The sequence below is a fragment of the Trichechus manatus genome, unplaced genomic scaffold (assembly GCF_000243295.1).
Source record: "Trichechus manatus latirostris isolate Lorelei unplaced genomic scaffold, TriManLat1.0 scaffold00067, whole genome shotgun sequence".
Lineage (NCBI taxonomy): Eukaryota > Metazoa > Chordata > Mammalia > Sirenia > Trichechidae > Trichechus > Trichechus manatus.
In genome coordinates, this window is record NW_004444003.1 from 13,308,026 (window position 1) to 13,320,493 (window position 12,468).

Consider the following 12,468-nt stretch of genomic DNA (forward strand, 5'->3'; position numbering starts at 1 on the left):
AAAATTAAATTAAGAAAAAAAAAAAAGAAAAGCCTGTGAGCAGCCATCTAAGATACTCCACTGGTCTCATCCCTCCGGGAGCAAGGGAGAATGAAGAGAACAGGATACAAGGAAAAGATCAGTCTGAAGGACTAATGGACCACAGCTATCAAGGACTCCAACAGACTGAGTCCAGTACAGCTAGATGGTGCCCAGCTACCACCACTGACTGCTCTGACCAGGATCACAACAGAAGGTTCTGGACAGAGCTGGAGTAGAATGTAGAACAAAATTCTAACTCACGAAAAAAAGACCAGATTTACTGGCCTAAGGGAGACTGGAGAAACCTCGAGAGTATGGCCCCCAAACACCCTTTTAGCTCAGTGGTGAAGTCATTTCCAAGGTTCACCGTTCAGCCAGGCAGTGGACAGCCCCATAAAACCAAATGGGACTAATGAGGTACAGCTGTCCAGGGACAAGGGCCAGAAGGCAGAAGGGGACAGGGAAGCTGGTGATAGGGAACCCAAGACTGAGTAAGGATAGTGCTGATGTGTTGTGAGGTCGTTAACCACTGTCATAGGGAAACGTGTACTAACTGTTAAATGAGAAACTATTTTGTTCTGTAAACCTTCATCTAAAGTGGGAAGAGCAGCATAATTGGAAGATCATAGTCGATGTCACTGAACTGTGCATGCAGAAATTTTTGAAATGGTGTATCTTTGGCTATGTATATTTTCACCAAAAGAAAGAAAAAGGTCGAGAAGGGAGAGAGTTGACGTGTTGTGGGGTTGTTAACCAGTGTCATAAAACAATATGTGTACTACTGTTTCATGAGAAACTATTTGTTCTGTAAACCTTCACCTAAAGTACAAAAAAAAAAAAAAAAGAATATTATTCTTTGATATTACACTAAAACTTAACAATGGTAGTTTCTTAAAGGTTAGTTGCAATATGGAATCCAAAACCACATCAATGAACTTTTTGTACTCTGTTATATTAAAATCCATTGGTCTATCTTACCCTTTAAAAGGACTTTTTATCCATGCATATTTTGTAACACCATGCAATGGTCATTTAGGAAATATTAGATCACTGAGTTGCACAGTTCTTCTAAATGTTGACACATTTCATAACTCATCATATACATTAATATCCTCACTGATCTCATTATAAAATTCTGTATGGGAAAGTTGTCAAGTTCATGGTGGCAGATACAAGTTTTCCAAAATTTAAATTTTCACTTGAAAGCAATAATTTTATCTTTGGCAATAAACACTGTCAGTTGTTTTCCTGGAAGTCACAGACTCATTTCATTCATTTTTGAGAAAATGCCACCCAAGTCTGAATAACCAGAGTTGGTCTGTCAGCTATTGTTTCAACTAAAAATATTATAAGAAAAAAGCAGCCAGTTCAGCTCACAACTCAATCACAAAGGTACTCCTCCTCAGACAGCCATCATACTTCAGTCTGCAGCAGAAGTCCTTTATGCGTACTTCACATTTAATCTCACAGAATAGTAGAGATGTGCTCAAGGGTCAAGAGACATTAAAATTAATAATTCTTGCTGTATCATCAAGGACATTCTTAAACAAACTGCTGTTTTTGAATTATTTTGAGTGTGTTGCAGTAAAGAATACAACAGTTTGGTGACAATGCCTTGATTATTGGTAAGGAGCCAGCAGTTTTACCCACTATCGCTTTACACCATCAGTGCAAATGTTGTCGCACTGAAAAAGGCAAATAACTATTATGAAAGAAGTTTTGACCTTGCAGACTCCCTGAGAACCCCATTTTGAGAACTACTGCTGAGAAGCAAGGATTTGTTATATACTGTGAGCCTAGCACAATGCCTTGCATGGTGCCTGGCACACAGTAAACACTTAAAAACTAGTGTAAGGAAATATAACACTTGTTTACATGGTCATGGGAACACAAAAGCAAAGAAAAGCTTTTACCTGGGTCAGATAGAAGACGTGAGTATGTGGGACTGTAAATAGAGCATTGACTGCACCACGGAAGGTATAGATCTGTTGGTGTGGGTCCCCTACAAAGATTTTTCCACACGGCTGAGACAGAACTATATTCATGATAGCTGCAACCAAGTAAGAGGGAAAATAAGAGATCTTAAGGAACTCTCTAACCCACATACCAAAAATAAACCATATTTGAGAAAGATAAGAATGAAAATGCTTTCATAAAGCTAAGCCAGGGCACACTGAACAAAGTTGTCTTTTTCTATAGGATAGGCACACTCAATCCAAAGAAACAATCTTATCATGGTACAAAAGAAACAGTTTTTGGTCCTAGGAAAGTAGATTATCTTCAGTCCCAGAAAAATTACTGACTATAAAAAACCACATAGGCATATATGAGACAGATTGTCTTCTACCTCTAGTATCGTAACATAAAACCCAAAGATGACCCAGAAAGTCATACTCACGAGTGTCTACTCTCTGATAGCCATGTGAGAAATATACAACACAAATTTTTCACCCCAAATTGACTATCTTTTTCCATTCAAGCCTGAGTCCTTATAACCTGATGACTTATTCTTAGTCAACATCTCAAGAATAACCTAAGCAAAATATTTGGAGTAAAAAAGTCTGTTTGGGAGGGAAAGGGGACAACTGTTGAAATTCAAAGTCAAATGAAAAGAGTTTCTGAGTAACAAAGTATCATTTGTTCCTCTTCTTTATCAAAAATAAGAATAATCAACTTATTTCACATATATGTCCTCTTACATAATCATGATGTTGTTTCTATGTATATGAGACTACTCATGTCCTGAACAGTTTATCACCTGGGGTACAGTCCTGGGCCTCATCCACAAAGATGGCGTCAAAAGAGGCAAGCAAAGGCTTGCTCAGCTGCCAGAGTTTCAAATAGCCTAAAAGAAAGGAGTAATAAGAGTTGTAACTCATAAATAATGCAGTTACATTTAACAAATAGCAATATATGGAAACTCCCATACCATCATGAGTCATTTGGTAAGCCTCTTCTTTACATTCCCCCAGCTTCCGCATGTTATCCCAAAGTCTGCTCGCTTCAAGGACACCATTCTAGAAAACAAGTGATACAATAACCCATAGTTTACTAAAAGCCAAAACCCACTGCCATCAAGTCAATTCTGACTCATAGTGACCCTACAGGACAGAGGAGAACTGCCACATAGGGTTTTCAAGGCTGTAAAATCTTTACGAACGCAGAATGCCACATCTTTCCCCGCAGAACAGCTGGTGGGTTTGAACCACCAGCTTTTCGGTTGGTAGCCGAGTGCTTTAACCACTGCACCACCAGTGCTCCTTAACCCATAGTTAAAGACCCTGGAAAACATAGCACCCTGAAATCACACTTTCATTTCCACACACAGAGGTCAAATCAAAGGCATAATCACAGTACTGTGCAATGTTACGTACAACAGCTGTTAAAGGCTCTACACTAACGCTTTAATACTGCTGAGTCTCTCAAGTACAGAGATCAGCAGTAACAAGCCCAGCGATAAGACATCTCTCAGAGATCATACCATTTGATGAGCCAGAAAAGGCTGGATTATTTTTCTAGACTTTGACTGACAGTTAATTCATAAAAAGAATGACAAGTGATTGAAAAGACTTCATAAATAAGAAATAAACTTATTTGCCACTAGCAAAATCTACGTAGTACCAATAATTTAAAAAATTAGAAAAGAGATTCCCAATCTTTAGATAAAATCAGATTCTAGGAACAGAATGACACAATGACAATGACACAATGACACAATGACACAATGACAAGCTCTTATAACCTTGGACAGGTCATTCAATGTCTGTATCTCATCTGTTAAATGAGAGGGACAGTTATGAGGATTAAATGTGACGTCTATGAGTGCTGTTAACCGCAAAAAATACGGTACAATTCAGTTATCATTATGAGTCTCCATCTTCAACTTCCTGCAAGTAGTTCTGAAGCAGTGAAAGACTGAAATAACACTGTACCATGCCAGCTCTTCTCATTTATTCCCAAATCGCTAACACTAAAGATATTTAGATACTCACCAGCTTTTCACTCTGTTCAACCATGACTCTCTGGCCTTGGCTATTCTTACACCAAATAGGCACATGATCAATAGTTAGTTCTTCATCAGCAGAGGCAAAGAAGTTTTCTAAAGTCTTGCATACTAGCTTGGCCCTTATGAATCCGCCTTTCCCTTCAGCAAGGACAGAATTGACCATGAAGGGTGTTAACTTGAAGAGATTCAATTTCTTCTTTGATTGGTACCTGTAATGCATATCCAAAATTAACAGTATCTGGCTTCACTGGTAATGTCGCATGTAGTGTCTCCCACTTCCATTCCCACTTTTCCCAATGATACCACATGGCAATTCCAAGGGTCATATGTGGGTGAGAAAGGGAAACAAAGCCAGAGAATTTCTGCAAGGTCCAAATATGACCTGAAATGGTTTACAGTAGGCTCACAGGAATTCACATATAATAACACAGAAGATGAATTCACTCAAGGCAGACACTACTATTCTAAGGTGTAGTCAAGATTCTGAGAGGCCCACCAGAAGGCCAGTGAAAGTTCCTTGCAGCCTTATGTCCAAGGTAATACTGGTTCAGAAGGCCAAAGGAAACCTGGATTGATTGAGTGCACCTCATCAGAGTCTCCTCTCCCTCCCCACCCTTCCAAGCAGAGCCAAAAACTGATCAAGATTTGTGATACTCTGAACTTGAGACAAGTCATTTTGACTTTCTGTGCCTCAGTTCCAGAGAAAGGAGGATGCCTTCCTCAGAAAGTTACTGTTACTTGTAAATAATATATTTTTATTGGGTGACAACACAAATCACTAAATCTATCTTCACATTTCCTGCCTGTAAATGGAGTTAATAGCATTAAAGTTTCTTGGTGTCATTGTGGAGTACAATTCATATGTAATCACAATGATCGCATTATGACAAACATTAATAAGAAACAACAGTGATGGCAATGATAATGCTCACTTCCGCCCGACATGTCCATAGGCCATGGAATGAAAGGTTTTGCAGATGACATTGCTGGGGAAGACAAGCTCAGCCTGCTTTGCGATGCTCTTGTTGAAGGTCACATACAGAAACCTGCTCTCAGACCACTTCTCAGCGTACTTGACCAGAGTAGAGGTCTTCCCAGTGCCTGGGGAAGCCAAGATGAAAGGATGTGACCCTTCAGTCAGGAAAAAACGTTCCAAAGGACACCCTAATCAGGCCTTATCCATGCTTCCACTTCTTGCTTAGGGCGAAGACACTGACAAATTTTTCCGTACTGATCAAAATGGTGTAGTGAAAAGAGCAGCAGATTCTAAGGCAGGTTAATCTGGGTTGGGATCCTGGCTCTAACAGATTCTAGTTGAGCAATGAACGACGAGCCACTTATTACCCTAAACTTCAGTTTCCTCATCAGTAATATATGAACACTTACCTTGTAGGGTTTGTAAAGATAAAAATAATAATCAAAGTACTAATATTATCATAATAATAATATTAAGCAAGAATTTAATATTAATAAATGGCAGCTATTGTTGGCCTAGGAGTTATTTATGCTTCTAGGGCAAAAGCATGCAAATTAGATGCAAGTATTCTTCTGATTCATTAAGAATTTTCTTGTCTGCCCTATTCTCTATCATTCATTCAATTATTTAATCTTTCATTCACTTAACAAGTATTTATTAAGCACCTACTACATATTCAGTTGTCTGCTAAACACTGTGAGTATATTAAAAAGCATAAAGCAAGATTCCTACATTATAATCTACTTTGGAATAAAATACCAACATAGATGAAGCAGAGAACAAAATGAGAGTATAATGATGATAACATATTATAGTAAAAAAGAGTACGGATTTGGAAACAAACAAATCTGGGTTCATGTCCCAGACCATGTCACTTATCAGATTAAGGAACATTTTATCCTTGTAAGCCTGTTTCCTCATCTGTAAAAAAAGAAATACAGTACCTCTGTTCCCTACCCAACAGGGCTGCTTTCAAGACTAATGAAATAATGTGGAAGTGTTTATAAAACACATGTATTGACTATTCTTACTATTAATCAAGTACCAAATAATTAAATATAGGCAATCAGTTACAGTAAAAGTTCAGAGATCATATATGACTCAAATGGCTGAAGAAGCCTTCATCAAGAAGCAGCAGAAACGATGGGAGTCAATTTAGTATGGCGAAAAAAAAATAGAAGAGAGGATAAAATAGAAAAGAAAAAGTCCTGTCTGTGCAAAGAAACAGATCCAGCTTTGAATTCTGGCTCTACCATTTATTTGCTTATTTATCCCAGGGCAAGTCATTTTAATCTCTCTGGGCTTCAGTTTTTTTGTACAAAATAGAGATAACTAACCAATCTTAAAAATGTTGTTAGGATTAGCATATTGCCAGGCACACAGCAGGCATTTGATAAATTATTATTGTTGTCGTTGATGTTAACAGGATATTTAGGCAGAAAAGCAGCAGGAAGGGGTTCCAGGTGGAGGAAATAACATGCGCAAAGGTCCAGACAAGAGAATAACCAAGAACTTCAGGAGACTGTGAGTAGATCAACTTAGCTGATTGAGACAGGAGAAGAGGACACAATATATTTAGGAACATAGGTTAGAACCAAATGGTGGGAAGGCCTTCTAGATTTCACCTACAGAAATGAGGGAGCCACTGAAACTTTCTAAGCAAGAGATTAATATGGCTGCCACTTCATAAGCAATCAGTAGCTAAGCACATACGACAATGAACGACTAGCTCAATCAATCCCAGCAGCATCTACACCACAAACCAAATTCCTACGAACTATTTGTTTCAACAGGAATTGCAGTGCGGACACTCACTGGAGTGGTTTTAAAAAAAAAAAAAGCAAGTATTCCTTGGCCTACTGCTTTTTAGATTTGACTCAGGTTGTTTGATAAAGATGAAGGTAAAGACACCCTGGCAAATATCAGGGAAGGGGGTGTGGCAATAAAAGGCAGAAAACCACATCATGAACCTGACTCTATTCTAGAAATGATGAGCTCCCTTACCTGCAAATGCCATAATTTTTACGACCTGGAGAGGTTCCATCTTATGATTCAGAATCAGCTGTTGTTCATTTGTAAGCTGGATAGTTGTTTTCTTGCTATCATCATTACAGAGGAGAAATGAGAAAAATAGAAAAGAATTGAAAAGACCAGGTCATGAGCTATCCAAACACCAAACAGGCAAACTGGATGAATAAAAACTGACCAAAAGAAAACGTTTCCCTTTCAGGTGATAAAAATGTTCTAAAAATTAGATTATGGTGATGGTTGTACGCTCAGTAAATTCATTAAAAGTCATCAAATTATACACTTAAAATGGGTAAATGCTATATTATGTAAACTATACTTCCATAAAGTTGTGAAAACAAAACACCTCCCCTCCTTAAGTATGAGAAAGAGTCAAGTATGGAAGGCAAAAAAAAACCACACACACACAAGGACATACACATACACATAGATACAGGTATACATACCCTGGCCAAACAGATGGTTCCTCTTTAACTTTTGTGATCTGAGTACAGGAATTCTCCTGAAGATACAGGCAATAGAAAATGTTGTAGTGAATCCTAAGAGGAAAAAAAGTAGATTTAGTGATGTTCAAATTCGAGTTATAGTCTGAATCTTAATTTTTCTCAGATGCATTTAAACTCCTTACTATTGCTAAACAGAAAATACCTACCACCATTTTGTGGCAGAAAGGAAAGAAAAAATTTGAACTATATCTACAGCTCACAAAAACTCTCCAGGAATATAGTTCTGGGAAAGATACATTGTTTCAATATATAACAGCAAAAGGAGAAAGAGATCAGGAAACTCTCTCTGGGGAACAAGAGCACTAGTTGTGACTTTAAGAGACAAATAACCAATAACAACGGTAAATTCTGCCCCCAGCAATGAGATTCTCGTTCAACATAAACTTAATGTCGTCACTTTCTATTTCTGAAACTTAGTCTCTCTGCTCCTTGTGAAGTGGTATTGGTTTAGACACACGAATAACATTCTACATTTTAAGGCCCCAAAGGAAAGGTGCTACAGTGATAGCAAGATATGATTATTAAGGACTATAAGACAAAGCAGCCTCCAAATCACTAAAAGGACTAAAGATCACAAATTTCAATCAGCAGAGGCACTGCATATCATCAAACACATCATCACAAGTCATTCCAAAGCCTCTATAGTTCACATAGAACCCAAACTCATCCCCCTAATCACCAATCCCCCAGAATTTAGTGCATTGCTCCTCATCCCCAGAGTGAGAATAGGCTATCTCCGAGCATCAATCTTTTTGATGTAACACACACCTTTTATAATAAACATTTCAGTCTCTGGTCATATTAGGATTATCTTCCAGGTAAAGCAAGAAGAAATACATAGACATAACAAAAATCAACATACCATGCCTCCCTGTCCTCATTTATGTCCATGTAAACATGCAGATAATTTGTAGGTTCATATTTGCACTTAAGGACATTATTCATCATTTGTGTATTTACCTTGTCATAATTATATGAAAAAGTTGCTTGCTCCATAGTTGAATGCCTTCAATTCATATTTAATGAGTTAAAACATAACTCAGAAATATAACAAATACTCTGACATGTCTGAGAATAAATGTTCCATCCTTGTACTTCACCAGGGATGAGTGGGCTACAGCTCACCTGGTCCCACCAGTCATTCTTACTCTTCACTCATTGCCATTGAGTTGATTCTAACTCATAGTGACCACATAAGACAGAGTAGAATTGCCCGTAAGATTTCCTAGGCTGTAATCTTTACAGAAGCAGACTGCCACATCTTTCTCCTGAGGAATGGCTGGTGGGTTCAAACTGCCGAACTTCCAGTTTGCAGCCAAGCACTTAACCACTGTACCACCAGGACTCCTTATTCTTCCTCTTAGGGCTTCTAATTTCAGGGAGCATTGTCTTTCACTAAAGAAAGGAAACTCTCTCTGGGACTTCTGCTTCTTCAAGATTCACTGTATTATCATGCTGCCTATCTGTACCACAAGGCCCCTGAGTGGTACAAATGGTTTTGCACTCATCTACTAAACTAAAGGTTGGCAGTTCAAACCTAGCAGCACTGTGGAAGAAAGGCCTGACAATCTGCTTCCATAAAGATTACAGCCAAGAAAATCCTATGGAGCAGTTCTACTCTGTAACACATGGGGTCTCCATGAGTTAGATCTATTCCATGACAAGTTTACCTTTACCACTCCAGATCAGCAATTGGAACTCTCCAATAGTTAACTATCATACTTTGGATTTGATTGTAACTCCTTATCATGGACTACAAAATCTTACATGATCTAGCCTGTCTACCTCTAGTTCCCTTGTACTGTCTCTCATTCACTACACTCTTGTAACACTGGACTTTTTCTGTAGCTTGTGCATAACAAATTCATCCCTGTCTTTGGGCCCTGAAATTAGCTATTCCTTCTCCTAAAATTGTGCAAATGGTTAACACACTTGACTGCTAACCAAAAAGTTGGAGGTCCAAGTCCACCCATAGATGCCCTGACAATCAATTTCTGAAAAATAAGCCATTGAAAACCCTATGGAGCACAGCTCTGCTCTGACAAAGGGTTGCCATCAGTTGGAATCAACTCAATGGCAACTTCTTCTCCTAAAATGCTCTCCCCTAATCCTAAAATGACTAGCTCCTCCTTGACATTCAAGTTTTAATTCAGATGTTACTTCTTCAGAGAAGCCCTTCCTCACCCAAAACAAAGCAGTACTCCCAGCTCCCTCTCACATCACCCTATTTTCTTTGCAGTGCTTATCACGAACTAAAATGTTCTTATTTAACATATTTAATTAGTATAAAATGTTTTCCATCACTAGAACATACACTCCATGAGAGCAAGTATCTTGTCTGCCTTTTTGTATACGTAGTGTCTGGAAAACTATCTGACTTACAGTAAGTGCTCAAATATTTGTAAAATGCATACATCCTCTCAAAACTGACCTTGGCTTATTTCATCATTAAGGTCACTATGAATTAGCAACCCAACATGCTATACAGTCTTTCTCTAAACTGATGAGGTGAACAAGACCTTTCCACAAGTCTTACATCATATCCCAAAAGTGAGACCCAAAGGAACCAGATCCTAACATTTTCCTAGGAAAATGTGGCCATGTATGAATAAAGAAGGCTTCTTTTAAGTAAGGGTACCTCACCTAAGACTTTCAATGTAAAATCTGCCTCAATGATATTTTATAGTTGTACAGCAATTTTATTCACAAAGCACTCATAAACTCGGGTAACTGCCTTTGTAAGTTTAAACCTCATAGTGCTTTCATTTTACAGGTGAAAACACTGATGTTGAATGACAGGACTTTTATGGCATTTGCCCAGTGTTAAAGTTCGTAAGTGGCAGAGCTGGGATTTGTACCAAGTACAGAACTTTTTCACTCTATCACAGTGTCTCCTCACTCCCTTCCATTGCTTTACCTATTGCTGATGTTAATTCCCTTCTCCCTCATGGCGTAGAGAAGCACAGCTATGCAGTATAAGGTCTCAGTGATGTCTGGCATGGTCACTGTGGAACTAGGTCTCCGGAGGCAGAAGAGTAGCTGCTGTATGTCATTCACATTGCTGGAGAGGAGAACAATGGCTGCTACCAAAGCCCACACATTGACACCCTGTGCAGCGAGGTGGACCAGGGATGGGAGAAAAGACCCAAAAACATAGGTCACAATTAATCTAAGTCAAACCAGACAACCAATGAAGAAAAGCTAAGCTGGGGTCTAGGTACCAGCTACAGATTGTCTGAACTGAGTCCAAAATCTCAAATGATATTTGGCAAACAATGAGAACCTTTCCTTTTGCCCTGGGTTCCTTTCTTCTCATCACTTTTGCATTTGAGTTCTGTTTTCTTTAAGTAAATAACATTTATAAAATATCTAACATAGAACCTTACATGGAAATGACACTGCAAAAATATTAATTCCCTCCCATCTCCCCAACCCTCTCCAGGTCAGTGTGAGCTCTCAGGCCCACAAATAATGAGAAGAGTCGAGTCAAAACAACCAAAAACACCAAACTCGTTCCGTCAAGTCGATTCCAACTTATAGCGACCCTACAGGACAGAGCAGAACTGCCCCACAGGGTTTCCAAGGAGTGGCTGCTAGATTCGAACTGCTGGCCTTTTAGTTAGCAGACGTAGCTCTTAACCACTGTGCCACCAGGACTCCATGTTAAAACAAAGTACCCAGTAAATGAGTGCCTACCTTTCATACAAGGCACTATGGGAGATACAAAAGAAGTCAGCAGTCATTAGGGGAGAAAATCAAGACTGACAATTCTCTGACATTAAGATGTCAATTTATTATTATGGAGGCAGTATGTTCCATTTAGTAATGTCTAAGAAAACGTTTGCTAACACAGAAATAGTCAATAGCGGACATAAATCTATCATTTTTAACATTACTACAAGTCTATTACTATAAGTGTCCCTCTTAAAGAAAGCATTTCTTTTTTGTAAAGAAACCCTTATTAATCAAAGTGTTAAGAGGCTAGATGACCACCTTTCAGGAATATGTCAGGGAGGATTCAGCAACAGAATGGGAAATTGTACTAAATGTTTTTTTTAAATTCCTTACAAATCTAAGACTCTTATGATATTGCCTTTTATCCCTCGAATGAGACCTACAACAAATTAACACTTCAAAGCATTCACAGATTAAATAAAGATTTTGAAAATATAAAGTAATCTTTAGCTGAATCTAGTCACCAATACACTTTCTTTCAATGAAAAAAGGTATCACCTTCCGCAATAACTCCCCATAGCCTGTAACATACCCCAGCAGCAATAAACAGATCAGGCAGGTGTTGACGCACGCATGCCTCTGCCTCAGGAAGGAGGGGATGATCCCTCAGGCTCCACAACACCCGTTCAGGATTTACACTCGGGGAGCATTTAGTGGTAGCTGTGTATCTGTAAAACATTCACAGAACAGTCCACAACAAATATGATCATAAATGCGAATTTATGGGAAAGGACTTCAAAAACCGTACCCTACAGGAGAACAACTCACCGTATGAGGTTCAGCACACACAACTCTGACTCCTTTTCTATGCCATAGTTTAAGAGGATGCTATCCACTTTGCTGACAGCTTGCTCTTCATTCATCAGGTATCGATAATATAGCTTTTTCCAAGGAATGAACTAGATAGTTAAAAAATCCAAAATAAAATGCAGGCAGTGACTATTAGAAAGCAGATTAGGCCACAAACACATAGATAACCTTCTACCAACTGAAAACCAACTATAGCTTACAATCAAAAGTTGGGCAAATCAGGTAGAAACATTACACAAATTTTGGTTAGAAACTAGGAGAACTGGGTCTTGGTCCTGGTCCCAACACTAACTTGTTATAGTGTTACATGTGATTAATTTAATGGATAAAACAGGTAAGAGTAGTAGTATTAAGAGTTAAGCCTTGAAGAACAGGTGAAATGTCAA

General features: G+C 38.5%; 1 protein-coding gene across 12 annotated transcripts in view; it reads right to left on the reverse strand.

Annotated features, from left to right (window-relative positions):
• The window catches only part of FBH1 (F-box DNA helicase 1), a 48,843-nt gene that overhangs the window by 23,967 nt on the left and 12,408 nt on the right, over nt 1-12,468 (reverse strand). For all 12 annotated transcript variants that reach the window (XM_023734414.1, XM_023734411.1, XM_023734415.1 and 9 more), the window contains 10 exons: nt 12,041-12,171; nt 11,805-11,940; nt 10,455-10,645; nt 7,478-7,570; nt 7,008-7,102; nt 4,960-5,128; nt 4,014-4,236; nt 2,951-3,038; nt 2,780-2,866; nt 1,935-2,071 (listed from right to left, as the gene is read on the reverse strand). In XM_023734414.1, the coding sequence (XP_023590182.1) occupies nt 1,935-2,071; nt 2,780-2,866; nt 2,951-3,038; nt 4,014-4,236; nt 4,960-5,128; nt 7,008-7,102; nt 7,478-7,570; nt 10,455-10,645; nt 11,805-11,940; nt 12,041-12,171 (1,350 nt within the window). The remainder of the gene's footprint in view (nt 1-1,934; nt 2,072-2,779; nt 2,867-2,950; nt 3,039-4,013; nt 4,237-4,959; nt 5,129-7,007; nt 7,103-7,477; nt 7,571-10,454; nt 10,646-11,804; nt 11,941-12,040; nt 12,172-12,468) is intronic.